Below are 24,810 nucleotides of genomic sequence, written 5' to 3'. Positions count from 1 at the left end.
CCGAGGGGCTCCCCTCCATGTTCTGTGCAGTTTTGTTACACCACTGACTGCCCCACAGACTATCCCGACCACTACTAGTATAAGTTTTGGAAATAATCTTAGCCAGCTCGCGCTCCTGGTCCTGCTGAGGAACTTCCCAGAGCCGCAGGTGAATTGGCAATGCTGCTGCTTCCCTCTTAATATTGCTTAAAATTATTGAGAACACTGTCAAAATTGTGCATCAGTTTCTTCCCTAAGTCCAGGGTTGGGGCTGCCCCGTGTTCATTGTGAATTTGTTTCAACACTTCCTGTAAATTTGCAAGTGTCTGTGTACCATGTGTAGTAGTATATATTGTGGCAAAGACTGTGCCCCAAGTAGCACAATCCTCAATTGAGGGAACCATTCCAAAAGGCTAGCACATTTTGAGAATTGTATGTTTATCTTGGGGTCCTGTATGGGGAAACACTGCTTCCTGCTAGTTTGTTTTTTGCGCAACCCAGAATGGAATATTCTCCCGCTTAGTAGACGCTGTTGCCATTATTGAATGGACAGTATGCAGATTTATTCTTGTAATGGCCAATTGATTTATAGCTGGATCAGCCCTCGCTGGTGGCAGTGTTTAAAGTCTGCATTCCGAATTGTATTAATCATCTATATATTACTACTAGCTCATTGTATAATGTGCTTACTTCAGCTACTGGCAGAGCTTCTACCTTGGGATGTGGGGTATATGTGGAGAATATTGGTCATGTTGGGCCGTCAGTTCTCAAAGGACCTAACCTAACAGGTTGTATTACATGTGGAAGGGCACCATTAAACAAATCTTGGCATTCTTGATAATTTGGAGGCATTTTTAAATAATGGTATGCTCTGTACTGTTGTGGTACATTCGCTATTCTGTATGTATGAAATGTGTTGGAATCAGTGTTATTTCTGGGAAGGTGACCTATTAGTAAAATATTTCTGTTCTGTAAGTGTCTTGAGCTTCAACTACTAATGTGACATCCCGCCCTCCTTTGTTAATCCATTAGCTAAAAGGAACTCTGTAACTGGTTGTCAGCAGTTCTCTCAAATATTTACTGGCGTGCCATATAGAAGAATGTGTTTCAGATTCGGGAACACCAATAAGGTAATCCTTTTCAGGTTCAAGCTTGAACAACCTACAGCCTAAATAGGTGCTCCCTATTCCGCTGAGGAGGATTTTCCCTAAGACCACAGACGTCTCCATATAATGGTACGAAGGATACCTTTAGTGTATGTGAGACTGAGATACTCAGGGGACCTGTATAATTAGTGCTTTACCAAAGTTAGCTGTGCTATGTCGCAGGACTCTCGATATTGAAACGCGACTGCTGGATTTGTGACAGCAGCACCACTGTTTGTGAGTGACTGATTCAATCCCACACTGTCTTGGCAGGAGTCCGCCCAACCCTTTTGGCTAACTAGCAGCACCTCATCCAAACCTGAAAGAAAAGGTGATTTTTGGCAGCCTGACACAGGACACTTTGTGGCTTCTCGGGGTTGATAAGACTCACTCCTTTCTTGCATTAGCAATAGGTCTGATACACACAGATAGGCCAAAGAAAAAGATGCAGAATGGTTTTCAGTACATTTATTGAAGAGACTGCAATCTATGGTAAAATATATGAGCTGCGGTTATTAGGGCAATGAGACATAACAGGATTAGAATGGCGGTAACCAGCGAGAAGAAAATAAACAGTCTCAACATATTGGAGTAACATACATAGATGAATTCTACCTAACCTTTAACTCCTAAGCGAGAGAATGAGAGGAACGCCCACCCCCATTATCTGGGAGATAGGGTTCTGCTCTCCACCCTCTGGGTTTGTTGTAGAGACAGGGCTAGGTCAGCAATGAAAATGGCATGCAGTGTGGATGGAATCCTGCCCAGAACGCCGTCCCTGTTGTCCCTTGACCTGTACAGGGTTTTTATTAGAAACATTTCTGTTCCGTGAAAAGGGTGGGCATGTGCCTAAGTGTAGGACTGTTTACATACTGTTCTGGCGACAATTGCTAGCTGGATTATCATGTTATGTTCTTGTCAGCCTTGGACATAGGTACATGGTGAAATGTCCTGCATGGAATAATAACGCTTTCACAGAATTATGGAGTTACAGGCTAACTAAAAATGAATTAAACTGAATAAATGAAATCAGAGCGCATATATAGGTGAAAGGGCACAGGGTGCAGGGCTAAGCTAAAATATATGTGCCCAAGTAGAGTGTAAAATGAACCCACAACAGTCATATCGGCTGTCATTCAGGTAAGCGGTCATGCAAACTGTCATTCAGGCAAGCAGCCATGCACACTTATTCAGGGAAGTGGCATTCATGGGAGCTATCATTCATGTTCATGTATGAGCTGTCTGTCATACATGTAAGCAGATGTCACTATTGACAGTTGTCCAGGAAATCTCTCGTGCCTGGACAAACGCTCTGACTGTTTTGTGACTGAAATATTTTAGACTGAAGATTGTATGAAGATCTCTGTCGGTTAAATTGAAAGGCTCGCCGTACCTCGGCTCACGGGTCGCCGATGAGTAGAGTGCTCTGTGCGCAGTCAATGCAAGGTTAATGTGTGTGTTAGCACATCAGTGTGGCAGGAACAGCACAGTTGGTGTCCGTCTGGTACCAAAGAAAGGGAATATGGATCACCTACACAGCTGGCATTTAATAACCAATACTTTTAAATAATTTACTGAGGAGCAGAAGCGCACAAAATGTCAAGCAAAGCTGTTGGCCTTTCACGTCTTGTATTGACTCAAAACATAAAAACTCTCCTCTAATCATTGTTTAAAGGACAGCTAAAGATGTGATGCTGCTGGTATTTGTGGATGCTAAACTTGCAGCCTTCCCTGCTTTATTGAAGAAACAGGAAGTGTGCTGGCTTGAAAGTAAAGTGATGGAGTTGCCTGTTGATCACCGGGCTTCTGAAGTAAGTGGCATGATGCCAACCAGATACGCTGGGTGAAGGTCCACACGAGCTTAAGGAATCAACAACGTTTTAATCTGCACCTCCTACAAGGACTGCTGAAATTCACCTTAATAGCAAGCGTTGGCAAAGCCAGAAGGTCTGGCTTCAGTGTGCCAAAACATAAAAACAAGCTTTTACAAACACTTTTTACATACATTGTATGAACAAATGCTCTTTTTCAATTATACCCTAATGTATAGCTTTGCTAGCATTAGGACTAAAGTAGCAAAAACGGATTGCTGTCTCTATAATATACATGAGTGATAAAGAATTGAATGTGAAAAATACTGTGACGAGTGTGAGTGTGTTTTGCAGATGTAAAATAAGTCAGTCAATCATTACAGTAGAAGCACTTCCTGGAATGTGGAATGATACGTGAAACAACCAATAGCATGATGTGAGAGTCATATTTCTCTGGGTGTATCGAAAACCTATTTTACATATATGTTTCAATTAATTGAGAGCAATAGCCAAACATGAAAATGTCTTCCTTACTGGTAATTAAAGATGAAATGTCCTCAAAGAACTTGAGAAGATACATTTCCATCTGTCCTCCTGCTTGCTCCCTTGATCCTCGATCTTGGTAATTTTTCCTTTAGCATCAAAAGAGATAACTTTTTAAGTTTATAGGTTGATAAAATGTTTGCTGAATTTTGCATTGGTTCATCAGTACAAGTTACCTGCTGGTAATCGGTGATGGTATTGCCCCTGGCATTCCATGGCAAGTACCAGAATGCTTCTCTGGGCTGCTTGAGGTCCTTCCTGCTAGGCTTCCCTTACGCAAAGGGACACAAAGTTTCCTTCCTGCTAAGGCTCCTTTGTTTGATCTAGGCTTGTGAGAAACAGCCCCTTTTGCTCACCTTCACCTGCTCCACCTTGAGTCAGGTTCAGTGGCCTGCAAAGGTCTTCATGCCCTTGCCACCTTGATGCCTCTGTTATAACCCATCAGGGGCTCTATCTTTGCTTTCTTGTCCAATTATCTCATTAAACTGAAGACTTGAACTAGGCACAACAATCCTTCCAGCATCCACTCTACATATGGCAGCTCCAGTGGGGGTGTCCTCAATCTCCTCTTTAACAATGCAACATTTTGTGACTCCCTAAATAATAGCTTGTTGTCTAATGTTATGGATTCTGCCATGTCTACCATCTTGTATGGATGTGGCCCTTTCTCTAGAAATGTTTCTTCTGGAAAATGCCATGGCAATGCATGCAGACATGCAAAATGGTCAACTGCTGCAAAGACTGCAACCCTTTCTGACTGTTTCCCTTTACTATAGGTTAGCAAGTGGGGACCTTTGGTTCCCATTTTCAGTTTTTTAATTGACGTTGTTCGGCTGGGACTCACTTTGTGACCAATTATTATTTTATTCAGTTTGCTAAGAGGTCTTGGAAACACGACACTGACCTGATTTTGGGCTCACCCATTTTTTAACCCCCTTGTCACCCTATGGCATGTGTTGTTTATGCCCTCTAGGGGATTGACCAGTCATGTGCGGTAATAAGCATATGCATTCTTGACAGTTTTTTGCTGCCTTATGTCTCATTGTCTTCAAATCTCTAGGTCGGTTTTCTCAGGGTCCTCTGCTGTTTCATATCATGGAACCTTCTGCAGACATAGCTGTTTTCAGGTCTGAGATAGGTTCAGACGTCTGTTTCTATGTTCTTTGCAAAATGGGGTGCTAAAGACTAATTGAGCCTTTTGTTTATTAAGAATCCTCTTGTGTTGTAGAGGCCTCTATCTTAGCTTCAAGCCTTTAGTTTAGCAGCAGTTGTCAGGGCATTCCTCATCCTTGGCTTCACGTGAGGTTCTGGTTTTTGACTACAGGTTTTCCCTTTTTGTCTTCTTATTTGTGTCTCCTGATGAAAGGTCTTTTGATGAGTGGGGACTTTTCTCCTCCTTCTTCTTTAGACGTTGCCGCTTTATAATTGTGCCATGAATTATAATTTAATTGGAATTAATGCTGTGGAGGTGAGACTTGGATGTACCGGGAGAATGAGGACTCGTGGCTTAAACCCTGTGGGTGTGTTAGAAATGTCTGGGCATGGTGGGACCGTGTGTGCTTTATTAAAAATACCTTGAGCAAGCAAAAGTAAACACTAAGTATGTGTCACACATCTTGCATTTTATATATTATCTTTCATCCTTTCGTTGTAATTTAAAAATACTCTGTCCTGAAGCTGCACCTGTCGTGTACCTTGGTAGCACAATTTAAAAGCCCATTTCAAGTGATCTGATCTGTTCCATTTCTAGCATCTGTGTGACATAACAGCCTTTATCTACTCATTTTGTACATCTAGTGCCAGTGTGTGTGCCCTTAGTGCATGATTTCACCTTGAATTGTGTGTACTCATTTTTATTTTTCATTGTTATTATTACTAGATCTGTCTTCAGCGTATGACATGGTCTCCCACTCCATCCTTATCCGCAGACTATATATACGCAGGTATATCTATGGCAGAGCGCTACTCTGGCTCAGGAACGTCCTTGATAGATGCACCCATCATGTTTGTCTGGGTCCTTTTAAATGAAGAGAGATGGTTCCCAACAAAGGGATCCCCCAGGGTTCGTGCCTGAGTGCAACACTATTCAATATCCACGTAGCACTTCTGCCACAAACTGTGAGATCTTGCGGTGTGGAGATCGTGTCATGTGGAAGACACTCAACTTCTCGTCTCTTTCAGTCCTGATTCAGGCAAGCTGAAAGACCAATTAGCGCACTGGATGAGGGGAATTGCTGACTTGAGTTGTCTCCAACTGAACAGTGAGAAATCCGAGATTGTGCTGCTTGTCAAAGCTCATGAGCTCTGGTCAGCTGACTGTCAGCCCTCTGACCTTGGCCCAGCCCCATCTCCTAAGCAAGTGGTGAGAAATCTGGGTGTAAAAATAGATCAAACACTATCCATGAGAGATCAAGTTAATGCTACATGCGGCACATGCTTTGCCCCAATGAGGCTACTAAAAAAAAGTATTTCCCTGGCTCCCTCCCACCTCTAGGAAAACCATTGCCTATGCTCTTATAACTAGTTGCCTGGATTATGGGAACGCACTGCTGATAACAGCTAATGACACATTGCTGGCCAAACTACAAGTCGTGCAGGATACTGCTGCTTGGCTAATTTGTAATTTACCAGCTTAGTCGCCCATACTCCCATACTAAAAACATTGCATTGGTTGCCTATTAGAAAGCAGACAATCTTCATGCTCTGCTGCCTGACGCACAGGGCCTTATACCAAATCCAACCTGGTTTCCTGCAGGTGAGGCACAAGATCTTCAGTTTGATTTGGACCCTAACTGGGAAAACCAGTTTGTTTATGCCAGGTTTTTTCTTTCTGTTACTTCTTTTTTCTTTTTTTGTGTGTGATGGCTGTTGACTGCTGTGCTCTGGTAGATCTTTGTATTGGTACTCTTGGGTGCTGTAGTACAATGTAACATGTTTGTCTAGCCCTGGCTGGCATGGGTTAAGGTGCCCATCTATACACTGTGGAGTTCTGTGGCTATAGAAGTCACCGATTTCCTGAGCTGTCTGAAAAGGATTGTAGCTCATGTATGACATTGTTGACTTGTAAGGCCTACTTGCATCACTCTGGGTGGGTAGACCTCTTGTTTTCTGCTGTTGGGACAAAGGGGATGACAGTTTGTGCTTGGAAGGAGTTTTTTAGTAAGTAACAGTGGTCAAAAAGAATATCATAAGTCTCTAAGTCACTTAGTTCAAGGCACTGATGCAAACTGGCACGTCTAGTGTTTCATGGGCTTTACTGAGACAGCTGAACGTTTTCTGGCTGCTGTTGAACTTTAGACATGTTTGTGTTGTTTACTTGTAGGCGAAGGAGAGGTTGAGATTCCATAGCATTGTAATGAGTGTGAGCTTGTGCATGGTTAAAAGTGTGGGCACATCAGTTCTAGATGGACTTCGTTGGTGATGGGACTCTTATGCCAAACGAAGAGACCAGATTTTGTCTTTCACAGCATTTATGGAGGAAGGATTTGTATCCTTCCAGTCTGAGCCCTTTAACTCCTGTTGCTGTATGAATACTTGAAATCACGGCGTGGTGGAAGTAGAGCACACTGAAGCAGCATTAGAGTATTGTGCCTGTTTTGGTGCTAGGTGTCAGTTAATGTAAAGTGTGTCTTAGGAGACCGTTATAATAAGAATGTATTGAATATAAATTTTCATGACCAATAATACTATTCCAACTTTTCTAAACCATCTTTCAGCCTTTCCTGGGGTATCAACCAAAAAAAACTCATCATCAGAAGTTAACATTCTTTTTATACCAGCTTCAATAAAGTGCCAGTATGTCTCCTAACCGAGAAATAATAATTGTTGTCCCCATGCCCTGCATTCCTTTCCTCAAGTGTGACTCGGTTTACAGCCTCACACACACATACCTGTGACTCATTGCTGACCTTATGTAGTCCATGAACCTATTTAGATTTGACATGGCCTGTTGCCTTGTGCTCCTGTGGTTAGTATGACCAAAGGCACTATCCTGCTACAGGGCCCAGTTCCTCCTTGCGCATATCAATTGGGTTGTATGAACCTGAGTTAACCGTACTGTTTGCTTTTGTGGCCACTCAATGTTTTTTCTTTTGCAAGATTGACATGGCTGGCACATTGCATCATTCTGCGAGAAAGCTGCACCTTCCTGACAAAAGCAGGCCCTGATCCTCTGTTGACAGACCAGTGCGCTAAGATCAATATGTCGCACTTGAACCTTATTAAGAAGGACATGTGTTATTTTTTTCTTTGTGTTCTGTGAACGCGTTGTTGACACCTGCACACTCCCAGAAAGTTGAGCTCTCTGCATGTTCTCCACCTCAGATTGTTTGAAGCCGCTTAGTTTTCTGTGTTCTGATCCTGCCGGCAGTTTAGCCGCCACATTGTTTCACCGTTGTCAACATGTTTCGCTTTGTTCAAACAGCTTTGCTCCTGGTCGGCTTCGGGTTTTCAACACGGGCTAAGTGCATGTCCCCTTAAACCTTAGCCTGGGTCTTGCAGTGGCTGTGTTTATGTTTGAAAGTAAGTCTTCTCAGGTTGGGTATCTGGAGCCTTTTCCTTGAGTGTTGCACCTTCACAGGTGTCTTTGTCTGCCTCGTGAGAGTGTAATAAGGATAAACAACAGATAATTCTTTGTGGTGGCAGCTGAGGATTAGAGCGGCCGTGTATGAAACATAACTACCATTATGAAGATAAATTACTGTATCCTAACGGCTGACAACTGTATATTACATAAAAAGAAAAACACACACACAAAAAAATCGCGGTATTAAGATGAATGAAATGACTTAATGATTTTGCAGCAATCAGTGCTTGAGTCAATGTTGATCCTGCACCTTGACCACAATAGAGGGGCTTGGGCTCTGCGGTACCTTTGAGGCAGGAGGCAGAAAGGAAGAGAAGAAAGGAACTGGCTTTTGCTCTAAATTTTTGCTTTGTTAAATAAACAATAAACATTCTCTGTAGTTCCAGGGCTCAATAAGCAGCTCTTTTTCAGAGCAATCTTTGTATTAACCTGTATCACCTAAATGATAGCTGGCAGGTATGCTAAATTGGGCTTTTCAAAACTTGCCAACTAGCTTTACTTGGAAGCTTAATCTTTGAAACCTTGCTTTGACTTTCAATTGCATTTCTGTGAAGTCCTATCTTTAAATCTTAACGTCTTTGAATTTCAATCCAATCCCCCGTGATGCCCATCCTCCTTCTCACTGCCGGTTTCATGCACGCCACCCCACCCACCACCATCACTTTCCCTACCCTTGGACCATTTATTTGGCTTCCAAGAGCCTCGCTCTTTGGAGAGTTATTTGTATGGTCAGGTGGAGACTTTCCTTTAATTCAGTCTGGCGGTCATCGGAAGGGCCAAGGGCGAGCTGCATTAAAGCCTTTGGGGCTGACCCCTCATCCCCCTCCCACCTCTCTCCACCCCGCTGGATCAGGACCGCTTGTCTACAGGTGTTAACATTCACCCTTATTCAGTTCACTAACTATAAATCGTGATTCCAAAGCTGTGATTAGCAGTACACCTTCTGTGCTGCAAACCCACCCTCCAGTTTACCTTGGAAATAAGTGCTATCCCATCACAAAACTTTTAGACAGCCCGTGATCACAGTTGATAGCACCTCTTGCGAGACATCCAGTTAAGGTAGCACATCCAGCAGGGCTGCTTGAGATGCTCTGTCCACTCCTGTCAACTGCTTGTAGATTTGGAGATCCAGCCCTGAGCAAAAAATACTCTATTGATGCCCCAAAAGGACTGCGTGTGTTGTGTGGAGTGCTAAGACCCTAAACTTATCTGGAAAATTAAAACGCTAGCAGTCAACATCATGGGTCGCATTCACAACGACTTGGGTAAATTTCAGTAACTTAGTCATACATAAATTATGCTTGTTTGTCATATTAAAAGCTTCATCTAATGTATATACATTTTTCCTGAGTAAATTGTCAGATTCACAGAATCAAAGAGTAGGTCACAGGCCTTCTGCAGGTGCTGCGCAAGACGTGCTCAAGTGGAAAGTGAAAATACTATATTTTTCTCTTTAGTTACATAATTGTACTTTTTAGTAAGGAAAGAGTTCCTTTGTTAGTGCAACTAAATACAAAATACATTCGAGTATGAATATACAGTACACAATACTGCGATAACTTGTTCTCCTCTTATTTTGTTATATACAGGACCCCCGATTTAATGGCCATGAGGTGACGTCTTAGATTCTCTGAGTTTTGTAAAAATGATATTGACCCAAGACGGCGAGCTGCTTATGCTCTGCAAGAAATCGGCCTTTTGTCCTCAAAGATGGGCTGTCATTAACATTAGGCATCATATATTTTTAGCATGGTTAAATTCATTAAAATTTGATGCCGTTTCCTGAACCTGGATCTCACTCCTAAACTACACCTTAGACACTCTGGCTCTCAATGAAACCTTGGCACTGGTGGGGACAGGTTTGAGTAGAAGGAAGAGTCGGTTTTATACCAGAATAGGTTGCATCGCCATCTTGTAGCAGGGTACCCCCAATGCCATCAACAGGAATACAGATATCAGCACCATGGTCCAGTGACAGTCTAGTGTTGACGTTTTCTTGTGTCCATCCACAGAAGCTCCATCCCTTCCAGTACCGCTAGACACTTCATTTTGCGGCGGTAGCCATACTGTGGCAGATGGTGATTGGATCAATAATGTAGGCGGTGCCCCTCCTCTGCATATGATTTACCACCACCTTGTCCATCATGCTGATAACCATTTAACCCCCTGAAAACTGCTCCCTGAGTTCCCAAACATCGCAGTTGATTATAAACACCCTAAGCAAAACTGCCTTTTTCCTTTGGTCTTCTCATGAGCAGAATATTTACTGTTATATTTTTATAGTAACTTTTCATTTAATGTTATAAGAGTCATGTAGAAATGCCTTAAATGGAGTGAGTATTTACCTTTAAAATCTCACCACAAAATTTGATGTTGTATGCACACCTTTATTAGGTTTCTTGTACATCTTTCTCAAAGTTCTATCTGATTTGCAGGTAGAATTTGAGTGGCTGAGGCAGTTTTGGTTCCAGGGCAGCCGCTATCAAAAATGCACTGACTGGTGGCACGCACCAATGGCACGGCTGGAAGAGATGTGGAAGGACATGGAAATGATGGTAAGTGCTGACTTGGCAGCGCGCTAACTGAACACAAGTCACCTTTTCACCTAATGAAGAAAGCAGGAAGGCTTTGCTGTTATCAATAAAACGTACAGTTGACGTGTTAAGGCAACTCAAGAGCACAAGAGTCCTTTTGGGTTAGATTGCGTCGACTAATATGTGTAAAATGCGTCCCCTCTTTAAAAATGTGCTCACCTGCTTTTAGGGATTGAATAGCTGGTCCCTGTAAAAGGTGCAGTTAAGTTCGAAAAAAATGTGTTTAATTAAAAATAATTTCCAATCTCATTTCACTGACGTTTGTTTCATCCTACAGCATCTAAGAAGGCAACGGAGCAAAATAATATTAATTGTAAATTGCAGTTCTTACCCGAGTTCCTATGCAGGAGACCCTTGCGCTTCACAAACCAGAGAGCAGGGTGTGCTTATTTAGTGTTGCACCAAAACCACATCCCCCAGAACTGAAATCAAGCAAGTACTAAAGTAAACCCTACAAGTGAGCCAAAGCAGTCTGTCTGGGGCTGCCAGAAAACCAACTGCTGCGTATTACTAAATCCACATGAGAAGTCAGCAGTCATGCACATACATCATTTGTGCTATCCCAAATATTGCTTAGCCAGCTAACAGCCGCAAACTAGACCTACTAGTGTCTGAGACCCCTCACTTGATCTATAAGAGGCTATATCCTCTCAAACTTACAGGGGAGAGGCTAGCTTACGGGTTGTGAGCTCGCCATCTTAGACAACATTTAGCAGTACGCTGTAGAGATGCACTGGAGTGGCTCCAGTTGTAACTGCAAGCTTATTAGGCCACTTATTTCCCACAGACTGATTGGTAATCGAGTCAAAGCCACCTTTTTTGTGTTTGGAATCTTTTAAGGGCCAGCCTGTTCCAATTTTTTGCTCTACACTTTAACGTTATTTTGGGGGGGGGAGGTGGGAGGGTCACACGTATGTTTTCGCTGGACCACTCTCAACAACTGCAACCTTACAAGATACATTGTGAAGCTCATGTGCATCTTATGGTTCGTCACCAGTTGCTTACTGCACCAGTAATGAGAGGTTAAGGCGCCTTCCTTTCAGTGTCATGTCAGGACAAACAAGTGTGCTCAGCCATGTCTCTAAAAGTACACTGAGTACCAACACAGACAAATATTAAAGCATTCATTATCAGATGATACATGGTCTGCACATAGTGAAATAACATGTTACACCACTGCTTGATAATTGACTCTTAGTACTGTGGACTTTTTACCAAAATGCACGACACGTACATTTGTCAGTCCTAAACAATATAATGGGCGCAATGGTGAATTAACATTGTGGATCAGCCTTCTCTGCAAAAAGTTACAGGTGTGTTGGAAATGGTCCTTTCTGCAGTTTCCCCTGTCTTTTTTGGCTTCCGATATCCTGTTTTTGATTTTGTGCTGACTTTCGTTTTTTCTGGCTTTAGGAGTCTTGGCACTTTAGCAGTGCTGGCCAGTGCTAAAGTGCAAGGGCTCTCAAACAAGTATTGGTGATTGGGTTATCCATGTTTGGCATATCTGATTTACTAGTGAGTCCCTAGTATAGACCACCATGTGTGCTCAGGGCCTGTAAATCAAATGCTGCTAATGGGCCTGCAGCACTGATTGTGCCACCCACAGGTGCAGACCTGTAAACATGTCCCAGACCTATCACTGCAGTGTCTGTGTGTGCAGTTTTGCACTGCCAGTTCGACCTGACAAGTGCAGCCACATGCCAGGCCCAAACCTTCCCTTTTACTACATGTAAGGCACCTCTAAGGTAGGCCCAAGGCAGCCCCATGGGCAGGGTGCAGTGTATTTAAAACTTAAGACGTGTACTGGTGTGTTTACATGTCCCGATAGTGAAAAACTGCTAAATTCGGTTTTCACTATTGCAAGGACAATCTCTCCCATAGAGTAACATGGGTATTGCCTTGAAATAGATTTGAGTGTAATTTCCCATTGGGAGCAGATAGAGGTGTGGAGTTTGGGGTCTCCGAACTCACAATTTAAAAATACATCTTTTGGTGAAGTTGGTTTTTGAATTGTAAATTTGAAAATGCCAATTTTAGAAAATTGGCAGTTTCTTGCTTAACCATTCTGTGCCTCTGCCTGGCTGTGGAATACACGTCTGGGTCAGGATAAAAGTTGGGCTGTTTTTTAATTCACTCTAGACAGTCAAACAAAGGGAGCTGAGGTGTGCCCTGCATATCTTGATAGGTCTTCCTGAGCTAGAGTGGTGGGAGGAGCTGACACTTGCACCTGAATAGGGCTGTGCCTGTCCTTACACAAAGCAGTTTATAACCCCCTGGAGTGTGTCCGGGGCCAGAGCAGGAAAGGCAGGGTCTTGTGAACTACAAAGACTTATCTTTGAAGTTTGCACACTTCAAAGGCAGAAATGGGTATAAGTACTGGACATCTGACCCCACAGAGTGAGAACACTTCTGGACTGAGGACATTCTGCCAGAAAGAAGAGCTGGAATGCTGTAGGAGGGACTGCCACTCTGCCTGTTGCCTTGTTGTGCTGGTTTGCTGCTTTTGTCCTGGGAGTGAAAGGACTGGACTTTGCTTTCTACATCCTGCTTTCCAAGGTTCTCCAAGGGATGGAACTGAGTTTGCCTCCTGTTAAGAAGTCTCAGGGACATCAAAGACTTCATCTGCCATTGCCTGTGCTTTTCTTCTGAGAGTCCTGACTTGCCAAATAATGCCAACTCCCGTCCCTGGGTTCTTGGAAGTGTAAGCTGGTGACCTAAATGAGAAAATCCCTGCACCACAGCAGAAAATCCGATGCAACGTCTGTCCTGCGGTTGAAGAATCGTTGCAGTATCTGTTTCACCACGGCTCCATCAACACAGCATGTCGGGATTTTCCACATCTTGTCCCCAGGGCCTCAATTTCTCATCTACCCTGCACCCGCAGTAAGGAACCAAGGCTGCATGACTGGAAATCAATGCACCGCCTCTCCTGCAAGGAGGGAATCTACGCATCACCTCCCCTGCCAGTAGGGAATGGATGCATCACCTTTCCTGCGAGGAAAGAATCAATGCATCGCCTCTCCCGTGCAGTAAGGAACCAATGCATTGCTTTGCCTTTTGATGCCTCACCTCACCTGAGTCCTGCATCATCTATGTTTTTGACTCATCCCAGTACTTTGTGCTAAGAAGATAGAACCATTGATTGCTATGGATTAAGACTCTTTGAAATCTTTAAAAAAGTGATCTATTTTTACTTGTGTTTTTTTGTTGTTTTGGTCTTGTTTTATTCAGATACATATTGGCTATTTTTCTAAACTGGTCTGGAGGTGTCTGTGTGTGTGTGTGTGTGTGTGTGTGTGTGTGTGTGTGAGTCCCATGCTGTGAGGACTGGTTTGGTCCTCCTAGTGTTGGTAAACACTGTAAGTTCAAGACAAACACTATCCTTATGAGAACTGGTCCCCGTAGTGTGTTTAGGTAGTTTTGAGCGAATGTATCAAAAAACTAAAAGTACAGTTATATTTGCCTGGGTCCGTTTTATAACCTTCCCTACTATAAAATCGTGAGTGGTGTTAGAATAGTAAATACACACTTCATTACGGTCAATGGCCGGTCGTCCTAATTATAGGTATGTCGTGTGTGTGTGTGTGTACACTTTACACATTGTTTCAGAGAGAAGTCTGACTGCTCGTGCCAAGCTACTTGGACAGGGTACAAATCACTGCCAACAAGAGACCTCATTTCTAACAAGGTGTAAACCTTTTTAAGAAATGTTTCTGTACTTGAATACACTGTTTACCTTATTTTTATTTCAACAATTGGTTTCTTCGACAAATCCTTCAGAACTCTGAAAAATCCCAGCACTGCTCTCATGCTGTCTTAACCTCAGCTTCGTCCTGGATTCATCTCTCGCCATGACCTGCCAAATCAACTCTGTTGCATCCTCCTGTTTCCACACACTCCTTCTCTTGCAATTTTTCAAATGGATCCCAAACGTCGACCACAAGACCGTAACACACGCCCTGGTCATCAGCAGGCTCGACTATAGCAACACCTTCTATGTCAGCAGCACCCAGAAGAATATGAAGAAAGTACAGCACACCCTGAAAGCCTCTGCCAGACTCATCCTGAGCCTCCCCCATCACACGAACACATCACAAAAAACCTGAAAGACCTCCACTGGCTCCCCATCGAGAAAAGGATCAACGTATACAAGGCTCTCCACGACTTAGGACCTACCTATCTAAACCACTGCATCACCTTCTACTCCCCTTCCAGACCTCTCCGCTCTGCTCAGCAGGCACTGGCCACCGTACCCCGCATACGGAAGACCTCTGATGGAGGAAGATCCTTCGCCTATCTAGTGGCAAAGAGCTAGATCTCCTTTCCTCTACACCTCAGGCAGTCACCATTGTTACCTCAATTCAGAAAGGACCTTAAGACGTGGCTCTTAGACTGACTCACAGAGGACCGAACCTCCACAGCGCCTTGAGACCCTTATGGGTGAGTAGTTGCACTTTACAAAAGCTAATTGAATTTAATTGATGTGCTAGGTAATAGCATGAGAGCAGCGTCTGGATTAAGAGCCTGTGCTTTGCGCCCCAGTGACTGCTGGGAGGATGAGGAGCACTGAGACCAACAGGACCGGAGTGGCAGGTAAATGTTTATTTTTTATTCTTATTCCCCTAACACTCCTAAGCCCACCCCACCACTTTACATTTGCAGTAGCTGCCACTGCATACAGTCCCACACAACCAGCTAGATATGGATTAAAGTCAGAAGTCACTATGCTGGACAACTAATTTGGATCTATGAAGCTGCAAATTGTGTAACACCAGGAAGAATGGTTTCAAAATTCTTCAGTTTTACTTGACAAATTATTTTTTGTTTTTCTAGACACTTTCTTAGGGGAAACATTTCAACCTGTGTGCTGTACCTGAAATAGTCTGTGGAGGGCAAATGTGTGTGTGCTTGTTTAGGTGCGGGGCTGTTGGGAATATGTGATTGGGACTAGTAGTTTTTAATATTTCATCATTCAGCATATTTATATTTTCACGCTCTGAGATATATATTGATTTGTCAAGAATTACATATTTTTGGTTTACTGTGTAAATCGCGACTAGGATTCAAATTCTCTGGTTTCCAGGTAAGAAATATTTCTAAATATACCACACCGTGTGTGTTCACCGACCATATAATTGTGGAAATTGCACAACCAATTATTCTGTTTTCATGTCGCAATAAAGGGCAGAGATGCGAATTTAAAAGGCACACTTTTTTCTTCATGTATTCATTTTACTGGACTCGTTCCTTTGCTGGCTTACATATGTAAAATTGGTACAACTATGTGGGGATGCACCATTAATTATAGTATAGTAAACTTATTGTGGTAAGTAATAATCACTGGCGAATTGCCTTAATGCTGGTCAGGTCCTATTTTGGATGCGCGGTTCTTGTCCTAGAATGTTTTCTTAAATCTGCACTAGGGGGCACTGTTGCTCTTTCGTGTTATCCACGGGGAGAAAGACAGTAAGAGCTCGGAGGCTGCTTTGAAATGTAATATAAACTGTCGAATTATCCCTTTTGCTTCAAGTAAACCGTATTCTACATTCAGTAACACAGGAAATTAATTGTGGGTTAACAAATTCAATAGCAATTTAACATAAAACAACTGCTGTGTTTTAGTGTACATACGGCATTTGCATAATTAGGCATATTGGTAAAAGCGATCCTTAAAGTGCCTGGTCGCGGATAACTGAAAAAATGATGTTGTTTTAGACGACGAAGAAAAATCAGTATATTTCCCACTACTATTTGTGGGCAAACAAATGTCTAAAGCGTGATTATTCTTACATTGTTAGCTAATATCGTGCTTCTGCAGGCGTGGCCGATTCAGGTAAAACCAAAATGTTATTGCGAAGTGTTTTACAGATTTTCTACATTTCAAAATATGTCTAAACTGCGTGCGTTTGTAGTAAGCATTTATTCTGAAACTTTATGGGGTTTAACTTGTTTGTCGAAGCCCCCAAATCCCGCAGGTAAATGAGCTGCGACACGGTGAGATTAACTATTTGTGCAAGGTCACATGATTTATGAAATGGGGGCGCCAGGACAGCAGTTAGGGTCTGCTCTTCCCCGGCTAACAACGCATCAATTATGATATCTGCGTTTTGCAGATCGGTTAGCTGTTAAGTTCTGGGGAAGAAAGCCCCAACTTTGACCCGACTAACACTATAATCATGTTTGCGGTTTCTGAGTGCCAATGAGGGGCCTGGCTCCCCCCTCTGTCCATGATCAGTACGCTGTACACGCTAGCAACCTGTCCAGCGCCGAGCCTTCCTCTGCCACAAGGTCACAGCGAAAGGACGAGCCTTTAGACAAGCCAGACGCGCGCGCTCCCACGCGCACAGGTCGCCCAGCGTCTGCGCACTCCTCCACCAACACTACACCGCCGCTCCCCTGCTCGGTAACAGGGCCACGCGCGCCCCAGAGCTGCGTGGCAGTGCACATTCCAGCGCTTAGCGAGCGTGCATTTAAGATGAGAGCTTCACAAACGCCAGCACCTTATTACAAAGCTTTCAAAATAGACATATAGAAATTGTAGCCGCTGTTGCCACTGGACTTGTGCTTCCAAGTGCTACAGGTTGAAAAATGCTATGACACACTTGTGTCTCTCCAAGAAAAAAAGTGTTCTACGTTTTAGTGCAGGTGTGTAGCCCTCGGCCAGACTCTAATTCTTGAAAACAAATGTTTTAAAAAATGTGAAAAGAAACATTACGTTTTTGCCAGAAACACAGTTACAATGTGATATGGCAAGTTTTATTGCCCGTGCTTAGCCACTGTTACAACTAAGAACAATTGGCTACGACACAGGCTATATCTCATATTAACGGGAAAAAACACATACACACATAAGGGGTTCCTCGACGACCCTGATTTAAAAAGGTTTTTGGGGAAAATTAATGTTTTATGCTCGCATTTTCCTTGCTGGAAATTCCAGCTGACCAGTTTCAATGGGTCGAGTTTGAGAATGTTGGTTTTTGACATTATAGGTCCATTGGAAAGAAAGACCTATGGAAATGTTACTACTTAAATGCAAGCAGATTCTCGACACTGTAAGCCTCCTGTGACTCAGACGAAAATGTAATAGTAATAAACGAAACGTTTCCTAGTAGTATCATTGGAAGTCTACAATGTTTATAATAACCTGCTCTATATTAGTATATAGTATAAATGGAGATGTATAAAGAGTAATATGCTACTTATCACTTATGCATGTGGGAGGATCGATGGCCCCACGAGATGCGAAGCTTTGAGTGAAGCATTATGCACGCCTGTCATCAACAGTGCTAACAGCATTATTATACTCGACTTATCTCCCTATATGCTGGTATGCCAAGCCATTTTGTCATGTGTAATTGTTTAAAACACAAGAAAAGCCAAAATGTGGATATACGGGGTTACATTTTTGCTGCAAAGTAAAATCATTTTCAGAGATGGCATAACTATTAGGCGACTTGTTTCGTTACTGTGGCAATACATTCAAATTTGACCATGGCACTGGAGTAATAAATGTGCGAATACATGTTTAACAGTGCATTTGCTCTGAATAGCCTATTAGGCCATATTTGAATGTTTATTTTCCCTGATGTGTGACACACACACACACACACACTCACACACACACTCTCTATCACTCATATCCATATATATATATATATATATATATATATATATATATCCCCAATTTAATGGTATTCAATTTACTAACCTGAGAAGGTTGGAAAATTCGGTCACCATTGCTTGCATTCGAAGTTGTTATCTACAGATCACCACATATTTTCCCCAGAAATCTCATTGAACAACATGCCAGAAACTGTGTCCACTAGAATCACTGGTATGTAAAATTCATTAGCTGCAAACCTCAGTGAGGCGTCTGCCCGCTCCAGCTCAGATTACAATGTAGGCTGAAATGCCTAATTGCATAAAGTCTTTTTAGTACTTCCAGACACCTACCTTTGATATGGCACCCTCCCTCGTATCTCCCCAAGGCAACAGTAAGAAGTTATGAGGTGCTCTACAAAACTTATAAAAAGACACTGTTGGTCAGTTGCATTTCAACACTTCAAAAAACAGCATGTTGATTACTGTTATTGCACCAAAGCATGTGGAGAAAAGCATACAATTTTCTGTAAATATTCACATCCACCACAGCCTCTCCTTGCTTCTTTGTCCCATAACTGTATATCCTTCAAAGCGTCAACCAGTGAGGCAGATTCCAAACCTGGTATTCGTCACTGTGGCTGATGAGCCCTGGACATCAAGACAGGAAACGCCAGTAACTAAGAAAACCAAATATAGAACGTCAAAAGCCAGCTAACAAAGCAAACCACCCTGCCAGGACCAACTCAGAAAATGGCCCAGTAAAGTACAGCAAAGTAACATGCAGAATAGCTTTTAGAAGATGTTTACATCCCAAAAAGCCAGAGATCTTGTGCTTGAGATTTCAAGCAAAGAGCACATGGCCTACAGCCGAATTTTACGGTGTCGCACTCCACTTACTTTTACCGACGTGTCATCTGATTGGTTATGTGCCTGATTGTTGATGCAGTCCGAGGTTTAAAATAAACCTCTATGTAGTTAGCCTATCATAAGAGACGCCCACAGTTTTTAGTGGGAAAAGTACATTTTCATTCAGATGTACAAAATGTTAATAAACATATAGGCTTTGTGTGCACTGCGTAATCCTGAGGGTTAGCTTGCCTCTGAGCACCCCAGACTTTGTTGAGGCGCATGGTTGGCGCATAGGGTGTCTGGGGTCAGGAGGCTTGGATACGAAACCTTGTGCCCTGTGTCTAAAGTCACAGTGTCCCTTTTCAGGGAGTAGTTTAGTAAGGGTACATTGGGCACTAATGCAACCAATAAAAACGCTCAGTTAGGTGGTAAAAGATATTCTTAATTGGGGTCACTGGGCCATTAAGTGCAATGCCACTGCACCTGCTGCACTTATGAAAGTCATGCCACTGTTTTTATTGTTGACCTCTGAAGATTCCACTCAAGTCCTTCATGTACTGCAAAGAGGGTGTGGAATGTAGATTGTTAGATCCTCTGACTGTGTTCTTCATCAAATTTACTGGTAGAGTAAAGGTTTACATACCTTGGTCTCAAAAACTGAGTAGCACCTCGAAACCGCTTTTGGCGATGTAGACACTATGTAGTTAGGCAGTAGTTTGTCATGATGTAAAGTCTAAGGCCTAGCAGTGTTGGTTGAATGCTTTATTGGAAATGACAGAAAGATTTTTGTTTTCTCATACTGACTAAGTTGCACCCGGGGTAAGATTTGTACAGGTACCCATTGTGTTGAGTTGGTATGATTCCCTGGAACACAACAGTGGCCACTGTTGGGTGTTGTTGCTTGCTTGCACAAACTTAGCATTTCTTAAATTCTTCCTCACCTCTCAATTCTCACAGGAATCACTGCTGCCCTCTGAGTTGTGCTGATGTCGCGTGCTGCATTTAATTTACATTTGACATTAAAATATGTGTTAAAAAGAAGTTTAGTAAAATCACCCCAAACCTCAGGGGTGCTTCCTTTTTTTCTTTTATTCTGTCCCTTTCTTCTCCCTTTGCATTGAGCTTTGAATAGTTTTATCTTACTGTTTATTCCTGACATTTTTATCCCTGGAGATGGTTTTGCTGGCGCTGGACTCTTGTGATGTAAATATGGAACCTTTCATTTGAATGACATTCCGATAAAATAGCCATAACCTCCTCCACCCCTTTCTAAGAATTTTTTCCTGTGAATTTAAGTGCTGTTAAATGGAAATTGTTTTTTGTTCTCTTTTGCCTTGCTTCCCTTGCCACGCTATCGCTTCCCAAAAAAACACTTGAAACCTTTATAGATATTTGCATTTATTTCTCTTTTGAAAAAAAACAGTCACCCAGGATTAATGCAGTGTCTGTATAAATATCAGGAGAGGTGGGATCCGAATTCCGAGAGTGTGTTACCATTTGAAAGAGACAGGCCTGGATTTCTGGGTAGAGCGGGACATGAGAAGCCCAGGTCTTGTGTATTGTGAAGCAGCCTTGCTGTAGCTTCTAGAAGATTCGGCAGATATTGAGTCTCCCAGGGTCTGATATCATGCAACCCTTGAAAAACTGACATTTATTTTTGCGTACGGAAATGCTAAAGGCCAAGGCATGGCAGATTTAAAGAGCATGCAAAGCGTAGCGTCTAGTTAGGGAGTCGGAGGTATATTTTTAATGTGACCTTGAAGAAATGACGATAATCGCGATACGTTTTGTGATGGTAGTCGATGCACCTCACTTTGTGTTTCTACTGTAAATGATTGACACTCTCAGGTCATTTTTCTGCTCTGCATTTCTTTCTTTGCTTGTGTTTTGTGAGGCAACACACTGGCCTGTTGAACTGTATAAATTGAGCTTCCTGTCAGGACAGTCCATTTAACAAAGCAGTAATGTATTTATTGGACATTTGGCTCTAATAACCTGTATTGACTTTCGTGAGCAGGAGCCAAGGCTAGGATTATTAAAACGTATCAATTTCATTTCAGTTTAAAATCGCAACATATATAATGACATTAGGGAGGGTAGGACCTGTTTAATCCCACCCTTTTATAGAGGAATTTGGCAGGAGTCGACAACGCAAGACATATAATCTTGCAGAAATATGGACTGGAGTGGGAGATTTTTTTAATTGCATTCTTGCATGGGAAAGGGGGGCGCTACAGAAGTTAAATAGGAGTTGTGCGTTTATCTTTATAGCTGCCATTTTACATTCAGTGACACCATTTGTGTTTAGATGTTTTTGACAGTGTTGAAATCTGTTCACTGGCTCAAAATTATACATTTTGAATGTGTGTGGGGATGAAAACGCGTATTGAAATCCAGATTATCGTGTCTATTTGACTTTTTATGTCGAGCGTAGCAGCGTGCAAGCGCTGCTTTTCTGATGTGTTGGCATCTATGTGGGCTTTTAACCATGCCCACTCACCCCCATCACTTTCACTCGTTCGGGGACTTGCCTTTCAAAAATCCTTTATTATCATTGGTAAATATTTTACTTTTGTCCCTCCAGTTTGTTTACCGCCTTGGCCATCAACCCAGTTATATGGATAATTGCACGTTTGCCCATATGTTTGACTGCAAGCAAACACTTATTTATTTTCGTGTCTCTCCTTCGAGCTTACGCTCATGGCGGCCCTGGTGCTTTGAACTGACTTGCTTATGTCAACTGTTTTAATTTACATTTTCAATTTATGTGGCAAGAAAAGTCCAGGTAGGAATATACAACACTAATAGGTCTAACTCGAGCAAACGCAAGACCCATTGCATTGCAAATGCTTGTTTATATAAGTGTCTAGGAAGAGGGCATCACTTTACTTACTTTTCGTTCATGTTTCATCTCACTTTATCTGGCTGCTTTGTAAACCCAGTGGTTAAAAAAAAAAAAAAAAGGGGATTGCTCGATGAGGTTTTTTCCTAGTAAGATGGTGGAAGATTACAACACTATGTTGCAGTGAGCATAGGTATGTTTAAGAATTGCAACACTATGTCCCCTCTTGTTAACTTGTAAGACTATTTGCTTTAAAGATAGGCATTACAAAATACTATAAAAGTATGGACTGCTCTTTTCAAGAAATGCTGTTGAACTCCTTTAGTGACTTTTACAAAATTCTAAAACATCAATGTTAGTATTGAAGATTTTCAGTGATTCCAATGCAGGAATTTATAAATGTGTTTGTGCACATAGCCAGTTTTTTCCTCCGACAACAAGGTACATTTAACCTTCGGAGGCGGTCAAGACGTAAGCTCCGAAAAGCGAATGCACGCAGAGAGAGTACAAAGATGTGTGTTTGATTCCCTTTGAAGTGTTTTTTGCAACAGGATAAGGAAAATTTTAGAAACCGTCTGATAGTGTTCAGGGTAAATACTTAAACCCCTTTAGAGAATTTCACACACAGATACTGCGCGGCAGAAAAAAGGAGACCTGTGTTTCCTGCAGCCATTACAGCCTGGAGCTTTGTACTGAAAGACAGAGGTGCTGAATAGAAGTCTGCTGAGGATACATCCAGTGACAATATCTGCAGGAACATCTGAGTGAAGCAGTGCATAGCACTTTCTATTTTTAACCCTTTCTGGCCCTGCTGAGAGGCGGCTTTGTTGTCCGCTAACCATCATGCCCTTCTGGTATGAACCTGGAATGCTGCAATTCCAGCACCATTGCACTATTTGAAGTGGTTCTTGATATGCCAATTTTTATAGGACTCACTGTGTTTGGTTCTATATTTACTTTTAAATTTGTGTTCAATTTATTTTTCAAATTTCAATAAATTTGAAATTGAATACAGAAAGAAGCATGTTTTTGTGTTGTCCTGTTGCCAGATAAGTTGTGAGTGCTGTGAATTTTAGTTCTTTCGTTATTAATTAGTTTACCTTTAAAATAATGTCAAAATCATTTACCCTTTTGTTTCCTTTAGTTTGTACCTCCCCCAATCTTAAATTAAATTAATAAGATTGACAGATTTTAGGAGAATGTTAAAATGTTGCTATACCTCATGCTCGCCATGTCAAGGAAATATTCTTGTTTTGAGATTAACCTTGTCAAGCAGGAATGTAAAATACCATGCAGCGCATATTTGGAAATAAATAGAACTAATTAGTGTCCAAATTAGAGTCTATTCAAGCAAACCCAGGTATTATCCTCTTTTAGATTTAATAAACAGTTTTAACATCCTGAACTGTGGAGGTCATGCCAATAACAATTCATAGTAAAATATAAAAGCTATAACTTAACGTAATAATAAGGTTTTTCTTTTATTAAGGCAATTGGCTTAGCCATTGAAGCACTTGCTGCTTGCATCTGGTGTGGCCTGATTTAAAATTCGGCAAAAACAAATAGGCCCTTTGTTCGTTCAAGTTCAATAAATTGATTGTATTGACATTTGCTACTGGTAGCCCTATTTTTCACAGCATAAAGACAAAGCTATAAATCTGGAGTTTAGGGTGACCTGTGACAAACCAGTTATACATATTATTCATGCAAATACGAGTGGGCTTTCAGAAGTCTTATCACGAGAAAGTATCTGTCCCATATTTAATTTTCTTATGTCTCTAATATCTTTGAAAAACTTTGTATTTCACCGGTTTATGATCTTTATGTAGTATTTAGTGCTTTCAATATATCCATAATGTAATGATGTAATTGGTAAAGGCTTGTGATTTCATTTGTAGTCTGATGTCTGATGTCATGCACAAAGCAAGTTTGGCATAAATTAAGGTTACATAACTCCTTAACTTTCTAAGACGTTCATATTTATGAGAAGTGTGAACCTACCACCTCTATAGACAACAGTGATTTAAATTAATTTCACTTTTATAACGTAAAGTTCTGTAGTGCCATAATGAGCAGACTTGATGGGCAACGTAAGTAGTAGAGTACGAATTGGTAGCCCTTCCCTGAAAGAAAAAGCTCTAGGATCTAAACAGCAGCCATTTTGGATTAATGGATTTCTTTGGAATTTTCTATTGGGCAGTTCTCTAATATGTACAGGAGCCATATTTTTCATATTGTTGAGACTTTTAATTTCACTACATTTTAGATTCCCTTATTAGTCTAATCTCTCTAACTCTATTTTACTCAGCCTACATGCCTTAACATCTCCCGCCCAAACAGACCTGTTCCTAAGTATTAATATCTGATCATGTCGACCCCAGAATGCAGTAACAAAGCTATCCATCTCACTTGACTTATTAGGGCCCCATGCAGAAACAATCCAGTACACCACATCACATAACCCATTTTTTAAAGATAACCCGTTCCTTCAATGAAACTGCTGCAAGCCCTTGAGAAATAATCATTCCTAGAAATTGGTAACATAAACTTCCACTCAGCCACTGAACATCCTTTAAAGATCAATAACCTCACCAATAAAAAAAAAAAGATGCTCTCCAGAATCAAATATCTGACCACCTATGAAGAGCAATTTATAAACTGCATTTCATAGGTGGTCAGATATTTGAAACTTGAAAGTCTCTCTTTTTTATTCAATGAAGAGCTCCAAAATAGTCATTAGTGGATTCCCTTTCACTAGGAATATAAGAGAATTGGGTAGATTGGACCAAAAATATTGGGTTAACACTTCCAAATAAAACTTTTTTTCTTTTTTTTTCTTTTTTTTTTTAGAAGTTTTAGG

General features: G+C 41.7%; 1 protein-coding gene across 7 annotated transcripts in view; it reads left to right on the top strand.

Annotated features, from left to right (window-relative positions):
• Positions 1–24,810, top strand: part of FTO (FTO alpha-ketoglutarate dependent dioxygenase) — a 1,516,554-nt gene that overhangs the window by 526,840 nt on the left and 964,904 nt on the right. For all 7 annotated transcript variants that reach the window (XR_011199794.1, XM_069216312.1, XM_069216308.1 and 4 more), the window contains one exon: positions 10,499–10,618. Coding sequence is in view for 6 of the 7 variants with exons in the window: in XM_069216312.1 (XP_069072413.1) it covers positions 10,499–10,618 (120 nt within the window). In the remaining variant the exon portion in view is untranslated. The remainder of the gene's footprint in view (positions 1–10,498; positions 10,619–24,810) is intronic.

The sequence above is a fragment of the Pleurodeles waltl genome, chromosome 12 (assembly GCF_031143425.1).
Source record: "Pleurodeles waltl isolate 20211129_DDA chromosome 12, aPleWal1.hap1.20221129, whole genome shotgun sequence".
In the NCBI taxonomy this organism is placed as follows: Eukaryota; Metazoa; Chordata; class Amphibia; order Caudata; family Salamandridae; genus Pleurodeles; species Pleurodeles waltl.
This window is presented reverse-complemented; position numbering and strand designations above follow the sequence as displayed.